Genomic DNA, 19160 nt, shown 5'->3' with positions numbered 1-19160 from the left:
GACGGACGCAGACCATTCCTATAATCCCTCCGCCATGGCGGGGGATTAAAAAAACTGTACTCCACCCCAGAAACATTATGTAAAATTCCTAATTCATACTAAGTCGTCATCAAAATTAACCAGAAGTCCATTGGACACTGGTGCCCCCTCTTCCTGTCAATGTACAGTCATGTACTTTATGTTGAAGATGCACTAACCTTCGTTTGTGGGGGTGTGGGGGTGTGGGGGGGGGGGGGGGGGGGGGAAGTCAAATACCTTTTAGGGACATGTGTAACAGAATTTCAGATGAATAGACAAACAGACAAAGGTAAGCCCAAGTGCCCCATCCTCCACTAAATAATGTACTGTGGGGCACAAAAAGTATACGAGGTAATTTTCAAAGCAGATACAGCATATCTTACAATTATGATACAAAAATGAGCCGCGCCATGAGAAAACCAACATAGTGGCTTTGCGACCAGCATGGATCCAGACCAGCCTGCGCATCCATGGATCCGAGCTGGTCGCAAAGCTACTATGTTGGTTTTCTAATGGCGTGGCTCAAATGTTTTCTTTATGTTCAATCTTTCATCAGTAAATAACATGTAATCCTGCTGAATAGAACAAACTGGAAAAGATTCATAACCGAAATAAATCTATTAAGGTGGCGTACCCATAATGACAACTACTGACAATTTCTGCACATGATTACATATCCTTGTATACAATTTTGCAATACTTTGGCCACAAAAGAAAGTTTCTTTTCTGCAACAACCAGAAAATGCTAAAATTGCATTCGGAGAATAAGCAATCAAACTGAAAATGTTGATTATGTCATTTGGAGTCCACCACCTTAAATCCTACATCAACAAAATTGGGTCAATTTTCAAGCAGTCATTTCGAAATCACTGTAAGGCCTCAACTTTCAAATCTGAGGTACATCTTGTTTTCACAAAATGGCGGACTTGAAAATGATTTGCAAATAGGAACACAGACACAGTTCTCTGAAATAAAGCATTTTGAAAATTTGATACGGCCCGCATTTAACAATAATGTCGTCTGCTAACAAAGTCATGAGCTTTTAACAAAAACCAACATTTGCAAATAGGAAAACAGACAGTTCTTTGAAATAAAGCATTTTGAAAATTTCAGTCAGCCCGCACTTAACAATAATGTCGTCTGCTTACAAAGTCACAAGCTTTTAACAAAAACCGACATTTGCAAATAGAAAAACAGACACAGTTCTTTGAAATAAAGCATTTTGAAAATCTGAGATGGCGTGCAGTTAACAATAGTGGCGTCTGCTAACATAGTCACATACTTTTAACAAAAACCAAATCAATTTTAATTCCTGTGCAATTTACCTTACATGTATATACTTCACACTCAAAATTTTGTAGAAAATATGGCATTACAAAAAAGACAATTTCATAACAGAATTCAACATTGAGAGGTAGTCATAGTCACATTTTCAATGTTAAGGACTTACAATTTTATCTAATTCTGAGGTAGGTATATGTAAGCCTAAAATAGAGTATTTCTATGGTTAACGGCACATACAAGTGTGTCTATAGACGGGCAGCAAGGGCAAAATGTATGTATTCATATAATGTACCCTCGTCCCTTTTATGTTTTCAGAGAAACATAAAAACTGCCTCTGTGTCATAACCATAGAAACCTATTTACAGACAAGTTTAAAAACAGCCGCTTTAAAAAATAGGGGCTTGCATGGGTTACCAGTCATGCTTAGAATTATAAAGAAATCCCTTATTGATCAGCGATAACTCCATACCTGATATTATGAAAATAATTTTCAATAATTTTTCCATGAAAACCATATTTTTTGCCAAACAGCTGACATTTTACTTACTGTTTGATTGTAACTTTCTGAAACAAGCTTTTTTATGCTTTCAGTTAATTTCTTTTAAGTTTATACTAATTTATATTAGCTTGATTGTGAGGAAAGCTACAAGCTTAATAGAACCACTCTCGAGTCTGCTTCCGGGGAAAACCAGTACTAGTGTCAAATGGTCATGACCCCAGTGGAGCTTGAACACATGACCCCCCCCCCCACCCCCCCCCCCCAGGTTGAGCAGCCAACACCTTGACAACAAGACCACTGCATCCCTTTAAAAAAACAATATCATTCGAAATATATGTCATTTTAAAGCACTTCTTTGGTGATAATAGGAACTTGTTAAATCTAAAAATATGATCGACGGTAATTTTATTATATTTGACTTTTGTTCAGATTATAAGGCCGTCAAAATTCACCAATGATAAAGAAAAGCATCAACGATCATATCCTGGACCTTTATGTCACGATTCATTGATTCGACACCACGATTGGTCGGCTCATCACTAGAACACCTTCCTGCTAATGACCAGCCTAGCAGGAGACACATCTTTTCTTACCTAGAATTACAAAAACAGCAAACAGCAACCCATGCTAAAAGCCCAAGACACATTTTCGTATTAACTCTTTATATTAAAAAAACAAAACCTTGTGAGCTTCTCAAAATGTTCATTTTTTGAGGCAGTTCTGTTATACCTGACAAAATTTACCACATTTACATGTATCTCAATAGATGTACAAAATACACAACACTTCACATCTAAAAATCAACTGAAAAATCGGTAAAAATTTATGAAAAGATGAACGCCTGAAAACCAGCCAAATTGCAATTCAACGCTCCTTTTATAACTGATGGCTTTGGCTGCTGATATATGAAGAAAAATTCCCTATTTATATAACAAGAAAAGATCATGCTAAACTGTTATAAATAGCAATTCTTCATCATGTAAAAGTTACCAACGAAAAGACATTCATAAACAGGTTTAGGACTTTAAGCTCTATCTAAACATATTTAGACATATTTATACCCATATATTTAGACATATTTGTACCTATATTAAGACATATTTGTACATATATTTAGACATATTCATATCTATATTTTGACGCATTTTTACTGATATTTATACATATTTATATCTATATTTAGACATATCTGTACTGATATTTAGACATATTTATATCTAGGCTATATTTAGACAAACTGATTACTAAGAGTAACATTTCAGTCAATTTTAAAAGATGCTTTCTGTTGTATACATATGTTGGCTAAACTCATGTATAAATATGTTGTATTTAAGGTCAATACCATTGGAGTAATAGTTAAATACAGAATGATAATATCTTAATACTTTACATACAATTTACTAACAAAGAGCTTTTCTACACATTTTCAGACAAAACAAATGCCTAAATCATATAACTGACTTGTAATTTAAAATTACTTGCATATGAAAGTGCTCTAGTTTTATATTTTGTTCGGTTAAAATGAACACAATTCAATGTCGCACTGACAAAATTCAAGGTGACACGGTCACCATTCAAGGTGACACTGACACAATTAATGTCACATTGTAACTGTTCAGTTTTTTATGATGCAGGAAGACACGGTCAAGGTGAACCTTTGGGAATTATTACAGACATGGGCAGGTACTTTGGTAGAACCGTCAACATAGACGGCTTCCTCAAATGACAGCTCCTGGACTCAAACCTGCAGAGTTATGGGACAAGTGTTTAAAATTCGGCAACTTAAACCACTTGGGCACTGATGCCCCATTCTCTGGCTAAATTTTCCTTCAGTTGTAGGGGACATGCCGCTTAAAGCAACTTAAAGTTGTGCACTTTTTACTTCAATTGTGGGGGACATGGTACATTAGGCAACATTTTTGTGCATTTTCAAATTATACAATCAAGTATGAAGTCAAAATGGGAATGCTTAAGCAATATATGCACAAAGCTAAATCTCTAAATATTACAAACTGTCAAAAATTTACAAAAGGCCATTTTTCTCTAAACAGTACAAAATGCAAAAAAAAACAAGAGGGCCATGAAGGCCCTGTATCGCTCACCTGACCTATTGACCTAAAGATCATCAAGATTAACATTCTGACCAAGTTTCATTAAGATAAGGTCATAAATGTGGCCTCTAAAGTGTTAACTAGCTATTCCTTTGATTTGATCTAGTGACCTAGTTTTTGACCCGACATGACCCAGATTCGAACTCGACCTAAAGATTATCAAGTTTAACATTCTGACTAAATTTCATGAAGATACAGTCATAAATGTGGCCTCTAGAGTGTTAACAAGCTTTTCCTTTGATTTGACCTAGTGACCTAGTTTTTGACCCTACCTGACCCAGATTTAAACTTGACCTAAAGATCACCAAGATTAACATTCTGACCAAGTTTCATTAAGATATGGTCATAAATCTGGCCTCTAAAGTGTTAACTAGCTTTTCCTTTGATTTGCCCCGGTGACATAGTTTTTGACATGACATGACCCAGATTCGAACTTTACCTAAAGATTATCAAGTTTAACATTCTGACTAAGTTTCATGAAGATGAAGTCATAAATGTGGCCTCTAGAGTGTTAACAAGCTTTTCCTTTATTTTGGCCTGGTGACCTAGTTTTTGACCCATCTGATCCAGATTTGAACTTGACCTATAGATCATCAAGATTAACAATTTGACCAAGTTTTCATTAAGATATGGTCATAAATGTGGCCTCTACAGTGTAAACTAGCTTTTTATCTTTGATTTGACTGGGTGACCTAGTGTTTGATCCTACATGACCCAGATTCAAGCTGGACCTTATGATCATCAATATTAACATTCAGACCAAGTTTCATGAAGTTACAGTCATAAATGCGACCTCTACAGTGTTAACAAGCTTTTCCTTTTATTTGACCTGGTGACCTAGTTTTTGACCCCAGATGACCCAATATCAGACTCGTCCAAGACTTTATTGAGGATAACAATCTGACCAAGTTTCATTAAGATTGGGTCAAAATTGTTACCTCTAGAGTGTTAACAAGCTTTTCCTTTGATTTGACCTGGTGACCTAGTTTTTGACCCCAGATGACCCAATATCGAACTCGTCCAAGATTTTATTTAAAGGTACATTCTGACCAAGTTTCATTATGATTGGTCTAAAAATGTGACCTCTAGAGTGTTAACAAGCTTTTCCTTTGATTTGACCTGGTGACCTAGTTATTGAGACTCCAAATGACCCAATATCAAACTCGTCCAAGATTTTATTGACGGTAACATTCTGACCAAGTTTCATTAAGATTGGGCCAAAAATGTGACCTCTAGAGAGTTAACAGTCAAATTGTTGACGACGGACGGACGGAAGACGACTGACGATGGACACAGGGCGATCACAAAAGCTCACCTTTGAGCACTTTGTGCTCAGGTGAGCTAAAAATCACCATTATTCTGTCAAAAAACATTAAAATATCTGGCTACAAGTACAGATATTTATATATATACTTATCAAATTATATGCCAAATTAATGTCCAGTTTCCATATAAAAAACTTGGCAAAATTATTTACTTTGTATCAAAGAAAGAACCTCCATAAAATCCAAGCTCATTCATACTACCAGCATATCTGCCTAAAATGACTAAAAAAGCATTACATACCAGCTACATAAGAATGAAAACCTTATCATAATCTCTCCAATGTTTAGAGGGACCATGCCCTTATGATGTTATATATATATCAAACATTATGTACACAACATGTATTAAACTGTTTTGTTTTGGCTGGGTTTAACATCACACTGACAGAATTACAAGTCATATGGTTGACTTTCCAGCAATTCACGGTGGGTGTCTCTCCGAGAATTATTTTAAGCCCAGGCTGGCACTAGGTTGAACCACAGATCTTTAGCATTTCCTCAAACAGAATTCTACACCCTAAGCAAGATTTAGAACCTACAGCAACTAGGGACAAGTGATTTGAAGCCAGTGACCCTCTCTAAACTGTGTAAAGGAGTAACTTGTTAGAGTTTAACCTTTAGCCTGCTGCTGGCAACTGATCCTGCCTTTGCGACCAGTGCAGACCAAGATCAGCCTGCATATCCGTGCAGTCTGATCATGGTCTGTACTGTTCACCATTCAGTTACTAAATTTTCAGTAAACACCCCTTCAAATAATAAATGGTATTGCCCAAATTGAATGATGGACCAGTCCATTATAGAAATTTAGCAGGGTAAAGGTTAAAACTTCACTTTTTTGTATGTGTTTGTGCTATTTTAGAACCGATTCCAAATTCAGCATAGTCAATAGATTTGTGAGCATCTTACTGCAATAAACTATAACATTTCAGTAGTTAAATGTACCAATCCTATTAAAATGGTTATTTAAATGGCAAAATGCTTCAAGATTTTCTGCGAAGACTTTCAGATTAACCAATCAGACTTTTTGGCGTATCAAGGAATTAAACAATCAGGATTTGTGCATTACAGACACAAATTATTTCAAGACTATCAAATAAAATTTCTAGATTTTCCACTAGAAAACTGCTTGCAATTTCTTCCCATCAGACTGTAGCTAGATTATTTTAGGTCTTCTTAAATAATTTTGTGTAATGTAGTATTTAAGTTCTCCTGGGAGACTCCTAAAAATATAGTATGGTTAAATCTACCGATTGGTTCAATAAGATGCCATTCAATGGGTTAAAACTGCCAGGGGTGGGGTTGAGGGAGTGGTTGAAGAAGGGACTGAAATAAAAACAAGAGGACCATGATGGTCCTGAATCGCTCACCTTTTCCCACATGACCCAGTTTTGAGTATGACGTTGTTTTTTCTATTATTTGACATAGTGACCTAGTTTTTGAGGTCATGTGACCCAGTTTTGAACTTGACCTAGATATTATCAAGATAAAAATTCTGACCAATTCTCATGAAGATCCATTGAAAAATATGGTCTCTAGAGAGGTCACAAGGCTTTTCTATTATTTGACCTACTGACCTAGTTTTCAAAGGTACGTGACCCTGTTTTGAACTTTACCTAGACATCATCAAGGTATTCTCACTAATTTTCATGAAGATCTCATGAAAAATATGGCCTCTAGAAAGGTCACAAGGTTTTTCTATTTTTATATCTACTGGCCTAGTTTTTGACCGCATGTGACCCAGTTTCGAAATTGACCTAGATATCATCAAGGTGAACATTCTGACCAATTTTCATGAAGATCCATTGAAAAATATGGCCTCTAGAGAGGTCAAAAGATTTCTCTAATTTTAGACCTACTGACCTAGTTTTTAACCGCAGTTGACCCAATTTCAAACTTGACCTAGATATCATCAAGATTTACATTCAGACCAACTTTCATACAGATCCCATGAAAAGTATGGCCTCTAGAGAGGTCACAAGGTTTTTTTATTATTTGACCTACTGACCTAGTTTTTTAAGGCACGTGACCCATTTTCGAACTTGACCTAGATACCATCAAGGTGAACATTCTGACCAATTTTCATGAAGATCCATTCAAGGGTATGGCCTCTAGAGAGGTCACAAGGTTTTTCTATTTCAAGACCTACTGACCTAGTTTTTGATTGCAGTTGACCCAGTTTCAAACTTGACCTATATATCATCAAGATAAACATTCAGACCAACTTTCATACAGATCCCTTGAAAAATATGGCCTCTAGAGAGGTCACAAAGTTTTTTCATTATTTGACCTACTGACCTACTTTTTGATGGCACGTGACCCACTTTCAATCTTGACCTAGATATCATCAAGATGAACATTCTGACCAATTTTTATGGAGATCCATTCACAAGTATGGCCTCTAGAGAGGTCACAAGGTTTTTCTATTTTTAGACCTACTGACCTAGTTTCTGACCGCACATGACCCTGTTTCGAACTTGACCTAGATATCATCAAGATGAACATTCAGACCAATTTTCATACAGATCCCATGAAGAATATGGCCTTTAGAGAGGTCCCAAAGTTTTTCTATTATTTGACCTACTGACCTAGTTTTTAATGGCACGTGACCCACTTTCGAACTTGACCTAGATATCATCAAGATGAACATTCAGACCAAATTTCATACAGATCCCATGGAAAATATGGCCTCTAGAGAGGTCACAAGGTTTTTCTATTATTTGACCTACTGACCTAGTTTTTGATGGCACGTGACCCATTTTCGAACTTGACCGAGATATCATCAAGGTGAACATTCTGACCAATTTTCATGAAGATCTTGGGAAATATATGGCCTCTAGAGAGGTCACAAGGTTTTTCTATTTTTAGACCTACTGACCTAGTTTTTGAGGACACGTGACCCAGTTTCGAACTTGACCTAGATATCATCAAGATGAACATTCTGACCAATTTTCATGAAGATCTTTTGAAATATATGGCCTCTAGACAGGTCACAACGTTTTTCTATTTTTAGACCTACTGACCTAGTTTTTGAAGGCACGTGACCCAGTTTCGAACTTGACCTAGATATCATCAAGATGAACATTCTGACCAACTTTCATAAATATCCCACAAAAAATGTGACCTCTAGAGTGGTCCAAGCAAAAGTTTACGGACGGACGGACGGACGCACAGACGACGGACGACGGACGCTGCGTGATCACAAAAGCTCACCTTGTCACTATGTGACAGGTGAGCTAAAAACAACTACTGTAAGAGACAATCCTAAGAAACACATAAATTACTGTAAGTAATCAACTAAACGGCAGCTAAATGAACACATTTATTCTTAGATACACACAGGCAGCTTAGCTACACAATACTCACACAAATTATCTAATCTACTGATATATAAAAATCTAAGAAAGTGACATAACAAATCAATCACCAGAATGTGAGAAAGACTTCAAAAAGCATACAATCAGGCTTCAAAACAATTTACAAAATACTTTGGACATCTGTGTTAGCCTTTACTATACCGGACACGACTAGTTCTGCCTTTGCGACCAGTGTAGATCATGATCTGCCTGCACATCTGTGCAGTCTGATCACGATCTGCACTGTTCCCATTCAGTCAGTACATGTATCTTTTTGGTAAACACCCCTTTTAACAGTTCATGGTACTGTCCAAACTGAAAGATGGACAAGTTCATCACAGGAATTTAGCAGGGTAAGGGTTAAAACATACTGTTCCTGTCTCTGGGTTTTGAGTCACACTGACACAATTTGAGCAGCTCCATGAGAAAACCAACATAATGGCTTTGCGACCAGCATGGATCCAGACCAGCCTGCGCATCCGCGCAGTCTTGTCAGGATCCATGCTGTTCGCTTTCAAAGCCTATAGCAATTACAGAAACCGTTAGCGAACAGCACTGATCCTGACCAGACTGCTTGGATGCGCATGGTGAGGATCCATGCTGGTCGCATAGCCACTATGTTGGTTTTCTCATGGCGCGGCTCATTTAGAGAATATCGTGACTTTTCCAGCTTTTATTGTTTCAGGCATGGATGATCATACTCACAACCCCGCAATCTGTAGACCTGCACTGTCCCTATTGAGCTAAGCTGGAGGGCCAAAAAAGGTAGATGAAATTATTTATAGGGACTTGTTCCAATTTAAGTGCTTTTTTCGCCATGATTAACAAGCAAAACTCAGGAGGACCATGTTGGCCTGTGTCGCTTGCCAGAGTTAACTGATACAGATACAATGTACAAACTTTAAGTGACTTCATCCAAAATTATGCATTTAGTTATGGTAACACGAGTGGGGTTTAAAAATCAGGAATTTTCACAGAAGTAGTTGTGAGGAATAAAAATTGGATGCCTAATGATGAACAGTTGAAGCCAGAATACCCATCAATACTGACAGCTCATATCAAGCCAGTGCCTCTCTTTGAGTTAAAAAATCTGAAAAAAATTTGGTATTGCTGCTAATCTAAAAAGTAACAACAAGGTAATACAACAACATTTTCGTTTGTGATCAAGAAGTTGAACTAGGATTTTTTCTTCGTCTCAATGGAACCTGAATATCGTGTAATGCTTGTTCTCCATATGCCTGAAATCACGTGCATCATGTGGCGTATATAGTCCGGGTATTAATCACACATACACATCTTTCGTGTTAGTCATTTTTCCTTCATGTAGAGCTTACTCACTTTTTCATCTCCGAAGTTAACAAAATGTTTCACACACATTGCTTGCGTGAGACTCATTCTCTGCGGAGCTTTAATGTGACGAGCCCATGTGTCCGAGTCTGGACTGTATGACCAGACCTCGTCCTCGGTTGCGTTATGGTGCTCGTGTCCTAGAGATAATACCTTGTTGTCAAAGTAAATGTAATGACCAATAGACCGCCCACTAAGTGTACTCGACAACAGTGTCCACTGATTTGCAATGTGACTATAATATTCTATTGGAATTTGTCCATGAAGAGGTGTACCCGTGCGTGGAATACCACCCATTACATAAACCCGTTCACCGACTAAAACCATATCGTGAAGTCTACGTGCATACAACATCCCTGGTTTACTTTCATAGTGCCGCGAGGTAGTATGGTAGCAAATGAAGGTATTCATGGCCTGTCGTTCTGGTCCCAATAATACGACCCCACCCGTGAGGTAGATTTTATCTTCGTACTTAATTGTCGCCAGGGAATGTGTCGCCGCATGAAGAGGAGGTAAGTCTTCCCACATGTTTGTCAGGACGTTGTAGCGTTCTACAGAATCAAGTATTGCAAACTGGTCTGTTAGACCTCCGAAAACGTACAAAAATTTCCCGACTGAGACAAGCGCAAAGTCAAGCCTCAATCTCCTCATTGGTCGCAATTCTTGTCCACATAAATGTCGCGGATCAAATCTGAACACAGAACTCATTAGGCTTCCCCCTCCAAAATCAACGACCCGACAAATGTACGTAAAGTTATCTATAACAGCCACACGACAGTCTCTACTCCCGTTCACATCTGAGAATAAACGGTAGAACATTCGCGTTCTATTATCATAAGCAGTGATTTGAAATGGCATGTACGATGATCCGTAATGAACAAACACTAAGCAAGGGGACTCGCTCCTGAGATTAGATACGATCTCCATGCTCGGATGTCCGTCTTTACTCTCCATATGATAGCGAAAACCCTTTGCAACATACTGAACTCCCTGAGGACATCTTTTAATGACATCACTGTCCTGAACTGATGCCAACTCCATTTGTGACATGAGCGGGAATCGTATATGACTTAAAACAGAAGATGCATCGGAAGCTATTCTGTTGGTATTGTAATAAAACCATTTTTCTACACATCGAAACAGTTTATATTCTGTCGGCATTCTAAGTTTATTTTTTGATATATGCTTTATCAACATTTCGGAATTCATTTTTAGAAAATGTGGCGTCTGACTAAACTCAAAGAAATTGCTCTGAATCATATCGTCCCAATGTTCGAGAACTTTTTCGAGAGAGTACGTGTCAGCAATACTTAAAAAGTCCTCAGCATTGTCAAAGGTCATTAGTGATATTATATATGAGCTACAGAGATCAAGACCTGATTGAACCTGCAAGTGGCTGGCAGTGTTGATTATTTCAGTGAGATTGTCATAGTGTAGACGCATTTCCCCACTGTAGATAAAATCTAGAACATGCTGAAGACCATCAGCTGTAACACCTGAAATAAAACAATTTATTGAAAGTATAAATACAGATATCATGCAAACAAAATTAAAAACAAGAGCAATGCTGGGCTGGGCATAATATTATGCTAAAGCAATGTGGGTGGGGCATAATATGCTAAAGCAATGTTGGCAGGGCGTAATATGGTAAAGCCATGTAACTATCAAGTTTGAGAGTCATAGGTTAGAACATTCTGAAGATACTGAGCAGAAAACAAATTGAACTTGATCTTTGAAAAGACAGCTGGACAAATCTAGAGACCGCTAGTTATAGAAAGACAGACAGATGACCACAACTAGAAACAGTTAACAACAATGACAGATGACCGCAACTAGAGACAGGTAACAACAAAGACAGATGGCCGTGACTGGAGTCAGGTAACAACAGATACAGATAGTCATGACTAGAGACAGGTAACAACAAAAACAGATGGCCAAGAATAGAGACAGGTAACAACTATGACAGATGGCCATGATTTGAGTCAGGTAACAACAGATACAGATGGCCATGACCAGAGCCAGGTAACAACAGAGACAGACGGTCATGACTAGAGAAGACAGGTAACAACTATGACAGATGGCCATGATTTGAGTCAGGTAACAACAGATACAGATGGCCATGACCAGAGCCAGGTAACAACAGAGACAGACGGTCATGACTAGAGACAGGTAACAACAAAGACAGATGGTCATGACCAGAGACAAGTAACAATAAAGACAGATGGCCAAGACTGGAGTCAGGTAACAACTGAGACAGATGGCCATGATTTGAGTCAGGTAACAACAGAGGTACAGATAGACTATGACAGGACAGTCAGGTATACCAAGCAGGACAAGACAGAGTGGCGTCAACTGGAACAGGAGTCAGGTAACAAGCAGTAGACAACAGAGTGCCATGACTAGAGACAGGTAACAACAGAAACAGATGGCCATGATTGGAAACAACAGAGACAGATGGCCATGACTAGAAACAGGAACAACAAATACAGATACCAATTAGATATTGTTGTTTATGAAAAATGTATGTCTACCACAACCGATACTTATCACACAGAAACTGTAAAATGCCACAAATTAAGAGCCATAACTCCAGGGAAAAATCACTTATTTAACGTTTGGTAAATTCAGCTTATTTGTATACAGTAAGTGTAAACACTGTAAAATATGACAAATCAAGGGCCGTAACTCTGCTGAAAATCACTGAACCAGAATACGACAATGATATGTGTAACTTGGCTTGGCACTGATAACTCCTATCAGGTTGGTTTGGTGAAAACCTACCCAATGGTGAAAAAGAAGTTGCCAAATATTATAAAATTTGATAAATAAAAAGCCATAACTCCCCTGAAAATCACAGAACCGGACAATGCTGTTAATATGCATAATAAGATTTAGAACTGATCACTCATGTAAGGTTTGGCGGAATTCCGCCCTATCAGATAAGAGAAGTCGCTAAAACATCATAAAATTTGATGAATCAAGGGCAATAATTCTGCTGAAAAACATAAAACTGGAAAATGTCCAGGATATGCAAAACCAGGCTTGGCAATGATCAATGTTGTGAAGTTAGGTGTAAATTTTGTCCTGACAATATAACATACAATAAATCAAGGGCCATAACCCCATTGAAAATCACTGAACCAGAACATGCAAACAATATGCACAATGAGGCTTGTACTGACCACTCCTGTACGATTTGGAGTAAATCTGCCCAATAACGTAAGAGAATGTGTAGATATCAAAATTATATGAGCTTACCAGGCATCAATACATGATATATTTTGACAGAACTTGCTTATTTGTGGACCGGATACCTTAAGTTATTTATCTGATGACACTCCATAGGGTAAAACAGCACCTTCTCATATCTGACATTACTTTAACATCCAATGGGATGAATACCACTTGTAATCACTTAACTCCAGTCCAGCTTCACTCATCCCCGAGTTACACTGTTACATACTGAAAATCAAAATACAGTCAAACCTGTCTATAAAGACCACCCTTAGGAGAGCTAAAATGTGGTCTTTATTGAGAGGTGGTCTTCATTCACAGGTTAAATTACACTGTAAATGTTAAAATGGGAAACAAAACATGCGGTCTTTAGAGCCAGGTGGTCTCTGTTAAGAGGTGGTCTTTAAGACAGGTTTGACTGTATGGCGATCTGGAAGAGATCAATATTTTTTTCAGGAAATTTACCTTTCAAGTCGACCATGTTCTGTTTGCTCTCTGTCATGACCCCTCCGAACATAACCCTGAAGTAATCGCTTGTCGCTGCCAGCAGGCATTTATGTACCTATAAATATGCAAAATATTTTATATCAAAATCTAGGCTTGGCTTAGAATAATAACAATGCACCTCAGAACATGCTGAAATTTTCTTATAAATTATTAAAATGGTCTTTTAAAAATTGTTCAGTATCAATTTGCAAGATCGCATCAGCATATATGGTAAACTGCTGCATTTTTCAAAACCAACCTGCGGACTTCGGTGAAATGGGGACAATCCAAATTTGAAGTCTAGACATTAGATCTTCATGATAACAGACACAGGGGGGAAATATAACCTTCTTTATGGGGAAATATATTATAACAATTTTAGGGGAAAATATAACTACTTTTGGCTAGGGAAAACAGCCTGTATTTGGCTTTATAGTTCAACCATCGTTTTTATCCAATGACAAGCGAGGGATTTTCAAAAAAGTAACCAATTATTTTCATATTGTTTCATAACTGAAGAATCAGATCCACTTAATCATGAAGTAGTTCAAAATTAATGAGTATTCATTGTACCGCCTACCATGGATTTCCCACATTCTAGGAGGCGGAGCAATTACCAAAGCAGGGACTGCATAAAAGTAATGTGTCTATGTAATAAATGGACCAAATAGATAAATGAGCTGTGCCATGTGAAAACCAACATAGTGGGTTTGTGACCAGCATGGATCCAGACCAGCCTGCGCATTACGATCATTACGAGTTAAACCTACATATTATATTTCCATTGAATAAGAATATAAAATTGTGTTCCACAAACTACTCGATAAGACTGATGTATTTATGATATAAACTAAATTAAAACCCAGCACTGGAACAACCACTGTTTTCCTAAAGGTGGCACAAAAATGACCTTGTATAAAGTTGTAGTAAACATGTACTTCTCCATCATCAGTGAAGATAAGACTAGCCAATGAATTAACAGAAGGCGTGGTTAGTTTACTTCAGAGAACTTTTTGCGTTTTTGACCTGTCAGTTAAATGAAACGGGGCGTTAAACTATAAGCCGGTTATAGATACACTTATTGAACTTCTAAATGCATTAAGTTTTGCCTTCACTACGCTACGCTCCGTTTCGGCAAACTTAATTGCATTAGAAGTTCAATAAATGATCTATAACCTATACAAAAAAGCCACTGAACTCCTCCAGACAGCAAAATATATTTGATATATCAGGAGTTTCTAATAAATGTGTAGCGAACCAATTTCTTGTATACACAGTTGTAAAACAAACTGATTTATGTAAAAAAACCAGTTTGATTGTGCTTTTAATTTTGTCTCTTTTCTAGAACTTTTCTCACTAAAAGTACGTAATTTATTTCACTGACCTACACTGCCTCAATGAAAAGCTAATTATAGATCTAGCAATAACTCACTTTTCCAATCTGATCTGAATAGGTTTTTTTTCTCCACAATAAAAGACCCAGACAATTTTAGTTTTTACATTTAATGAAAAGACAGGAAATGTATGTCACAGAGCAACACATATATTATTGGCAACTATTCTGCAATAATGCTTAACTTTCAAATGAAACATAAAAATCATATGCCACAAATGACGATGGATTTTAAATAGGCCAATTTCTATAATACTAGGCGACAAATACTGCAGTCCGCAGGTGTAATTTATCTCATGAAACTGAGCTATTTTTGCATGGCATTGTTAAAATTTATAAATCGTTTATCACCATAACATTATGCTGTTTGTTCTGTACAATATCGAGCATTTTGGCAGTGAAACCGTAATGACCTACTGTGTTTAATTTATCATTAAAACTTGATCCGTATAAGTTATAAACAAAACTCACCTCAAAAACTCTCCCATCTGCACATACTTTGAAATCGCACAGTTCTGTGCGCTCGCGTAATTTACCGAGATTGTGTAAGACTGCACTTCCATAATTGTCTGCTTTCACCTTCTGAACATCTCGGCTGTCACTCATTGTAAACAATAACCAAGATGTCCGCCATATCTAAAATATATAAACTGAATTTCAACTACCGGAGAACACATCTAGACAAACCCTGTTCCTAAGCAGGCCATTGGCCTTTCTGTACAATAAATAAAATCAGATATAGACAAATTTTCTAATAAGGCCTAAAAAATGTTTCTTTAAGGTAACATCCCCCTAAGTTGTAGGTAGGGTAGATTTGTTTCTTTTTTGTGATAAGCCTGTCTTGTTTTGTTTGCTTTAACGTCGCACTGACACAATTATAGGTCATATGACGACTTTCCAGCTTTGATGGTGGAGGAAGACCCCAGGTGCCCCTCCATGCATTATTTCATCACGAGTGGGCACCTGGGTAGAACCACCGACCTTCCATAAGCCAGCTGGATAACTTCCTCACATGAAGAATTCAACGCCCTGAGTGAGGCTCGAATCCATATCGGTGATGGGCAAGTGATTTTAAGTCAGCAACCTTAACCACTCGGCCACAGAGGCCCCTGTCAGAAATGTCAATGTAACATAGGTCAGAAACTAGTATTATCACATTTAAAGTTACAGTTAACAGATAGAAAACATAGAGACTGTATTGACAAACTAAGTGTCCATTTGCATTTATTCGCCTTTAAAATTACCTTTTTGCACACTTGCAAAAGCATTTCTCACGAAAGCATTCACAGTGTATTACCGGTAGTTAATATTATATGTTAATACAAAATAAAAACAATTCCTTATCAGTTAGTCTTTGCTTCAGATGTTGGTAAGTTATTTATGCACCTTTGAAGTAACTTGAGAAAATTCAGTGATTTCTTTGCTTTTTATATACTATAATTTTACTACTGTTAGATTATGCCATCTCAAATTGTGTATATGGCAACCCTTCAACCTCCTTTAGCAGCTAAAAACTGAAGCTAGAATCATGCTAAGTGATATACCACTCTGTTGAAAATCGATGACAAGCATCTAACCCTTACCCTGCTACCGTATTTTGGTGTGTATAGGTCGCGGTAATGTATAGTCCGCATCTAATTTTTGCTCTAGAAATGGTCGGAAAATTTAAGTTCTAGCGTATTAGTCGCAGTTAATTTTCGGATTTTTTCCCAGCAATATTTTATATTTACCGGCAAAAAAGTTATGGCGGCGTCCATATTGATGCCGCGGACTGAATTATTATCAGAACCTGATTGGTGGAAATCGGACAGTGTTATTTTCGTTCCCAACCGTTTCGTACCAACAGTTGTATCGGTAACAGACTACATCAAAGAAAAGCGGCTTTTTGACAGTAATTGGCAGCAGACGGTTTGCGTTTACATTCTGTAATCATGCAAGTTTAAGTGTGAATTGTTTGCACAGCAATTATAACACCTTTCCGTTTCATGTAATTAACCGCGTTCTTTTTATTCTGAGTAAATAGATTAACAAAATATTTCTTTTTAGATTTTTTTCTTTTATTTAAAAATCAAAAGTAAAAAATTATCTTTCAAGTTTTTAAATACGCTAACAATTAGTATAAACAATGTTTGGAATGGAGGACGGATCTGTCCGGATTTTATCCAACCCGAAGTACATGTCAATGGCGTCCAGTAAAACGAAAGTAGAAACAAACGTAATTCAAACTGCAAAAACATCTTTGAATAAAAGTCATTCGTAATTTTAATAGTCTGTATGGGTTATTTACGATATATTGGTTGAAAAGCCGCCGATATTGATATTTTTTATCCATTTTGTTCATTCGTAACAGATGCACGTAATTTTGCGAGAGCTACGGTCAGAAAATTGGCCTGAAAAAAACTCTGCTGGCAATGTTCTGTCGTATAGGTCGCAGGAACTTTTTCAGGCAGCAAAATGGGTAGAAAAAGTGCGACCTATACGCACCAAAATACGGTAAATTTCTATAATGATCTTGTCCATCTTTCAATTTAGACAGTACCATTATCTGTTAAAAGGGGTACATATCAAAAAGATATTGACTGAATGGCGAACAGTGCAGGTCATGATCAAGCAGGCTGATCATGATCTGCATTTGTCACAAAGGCAGAATCAATTGTGTCCAGCATGATAAGGGCTAAACTATTTTGAGTGGTCAGTGTCTTTTTCAGAACTGGGGCAATGGTGGCACTGCTCAGGCTGATAAAGCTGCGTCATTATTGCTTATCAGGGAGAAAAATTGCTTCATAATGAAAATAGTTTTTGTAATTAAAAATTGTTGTCAAAGAACGAAGATCAGCGTGTTGAGGTAAAACAGTAAATTAACAGGTAAGTTAAGGTTTATCTTACTTCATTCTTTTATTTTAATAATGTTCATACATAATATCATTGGTGACAATATCTTATAATTATACTTCACATAAAGGTTATATTGTATATATAACAAAAATTATGGTGCACTAGACCCCAGGTCTGCTGCACCGGTGATGGTTCACTAGCCACTGCCTAATCTGAATCATCTCCTATATCTTTCACTATCATCAGACACAAATAACAGGGTCGACAAATTCAATTGTCTGTATTGCCCAGGTTGTCCCAAAGCTTGTACGGACAAGTGAAATTTGACCAGAATTTACTATATAACTATCATATGGGCAAGTAAAAAAATAGCAAATGACAAAAATGGACACGCAAGTAAAAATCAGATTTCGCCGCCCCTGCAAGTAACTTAAAATCTTCTGAAGGAGTTGACCATATGGGTTATCAGAGACAGCTATAAATATGCTTAAATTCACACAAAATAACTACATTATATAATATAATATAATAGCCAAAGATAAGATCACATAGCCATGTCAGACTTAACTAGGGTAAGAGGGGAAAATGTGACCTACTTATTAAATGTTTATTTAAAACTAATAATAAACGACAATTCTGAGAATATGTCAGTTGGAACACACCAAATCAGTCACTAATATTTTGCATTTCAATATAAGGTCGTAACACTTTGTGTCATTATATTTTGCTGACTAGTTTTGAATCAGAATTGAATATCATTACCCCTCCCACCTTCAAAACCACGAGGAAAAATCTAGGTCACAGTGTCTGGAGCGAATTTTAGGGACTCTAAGTGTACCTAAGGCATGACATCAGGTAATTACGAATAACAACATATAACTGCTCTAAACATAACAAGAATTATTTCAAGAAATTTGCAAAATTCTTATTTTACCTGAATATTTCGATAAAAAGTTGCCCAGGCTTCGTCCACACCAGACAGAATCCTCCAATTTGAAGAGTACCGCAACGGCCAGTTGTTTCCCTTGAGGTGTACTCGAACTTCCTCTTGCGAGTTGCCTCTCTTCCCTTATTGTTTTTTATGCACAGCATTCGGCAAATTTGTTTGGAACTCATGAACAATAATAATAGACCAAAACTTACTAAACTAGCTTTATTTTGCAAAATTATTTTGGCTGCTTTTCGATAGATTCATCCTCCATGTAAAATTTCTTTTGATTTAGATAATTTAGTAACTGTAATGTTAGGCAAAATATTTTCAAATCTGATACTTGT

At 37.1% G+C, this 19160-nt stretch overlaps 1 protein-coding gene across 1 annotated transcript; it reads right to left on the bottom strand.

Annotated features, from left to right (window-relative positions):
* Positions 1-267: 267 nt before the first annotated feature.
* LOC123554923 (kelch-like protein 26) lies at positions 268-18947 on the bottom strand. The gene is made up of 4 exons (XM_045345356.2): positions 18820-18947; positions 15522-15686; positions 13637-13733; positions 268-11433 (listed from the first exon to the last, which is right to left on the bottom strand). Exons 2-4 carry the CDS (start codon positions 15654-15656, stop codon positions 9899-9901), a joined length of 1767 nt encoding a protein of 588 aa, XP_045201291.1. The 5' UTR covers positions 15657-15686; positions 18820-18947; the 3' UTR covers positions 268-9898.
* Between the last annotated feature and the right edge of the window lie 213 nt (positions 18948-19160).

The sequence above is a fragment of the Mercenaria mercenaria genome, chromosome 7 (genome assembly GCF_021730395.1).
Source record: "Mercenaria mercenaria strain notata chromosome 7, MADL_Memer_1, whole genome shotgun sequence".
NCBI classification, from domain to species: domain Eukaryota; kingdom Metazoa; phylum Mollusca; class Bivalvia; order Venerida; family Veneridae; genus Mercenaria; species Mercenaria mercenaria.
Note: the sequence above shows the minus strand (reverse complement) of the source record. Positions and strands in the feature narration are given on the sequence as shown.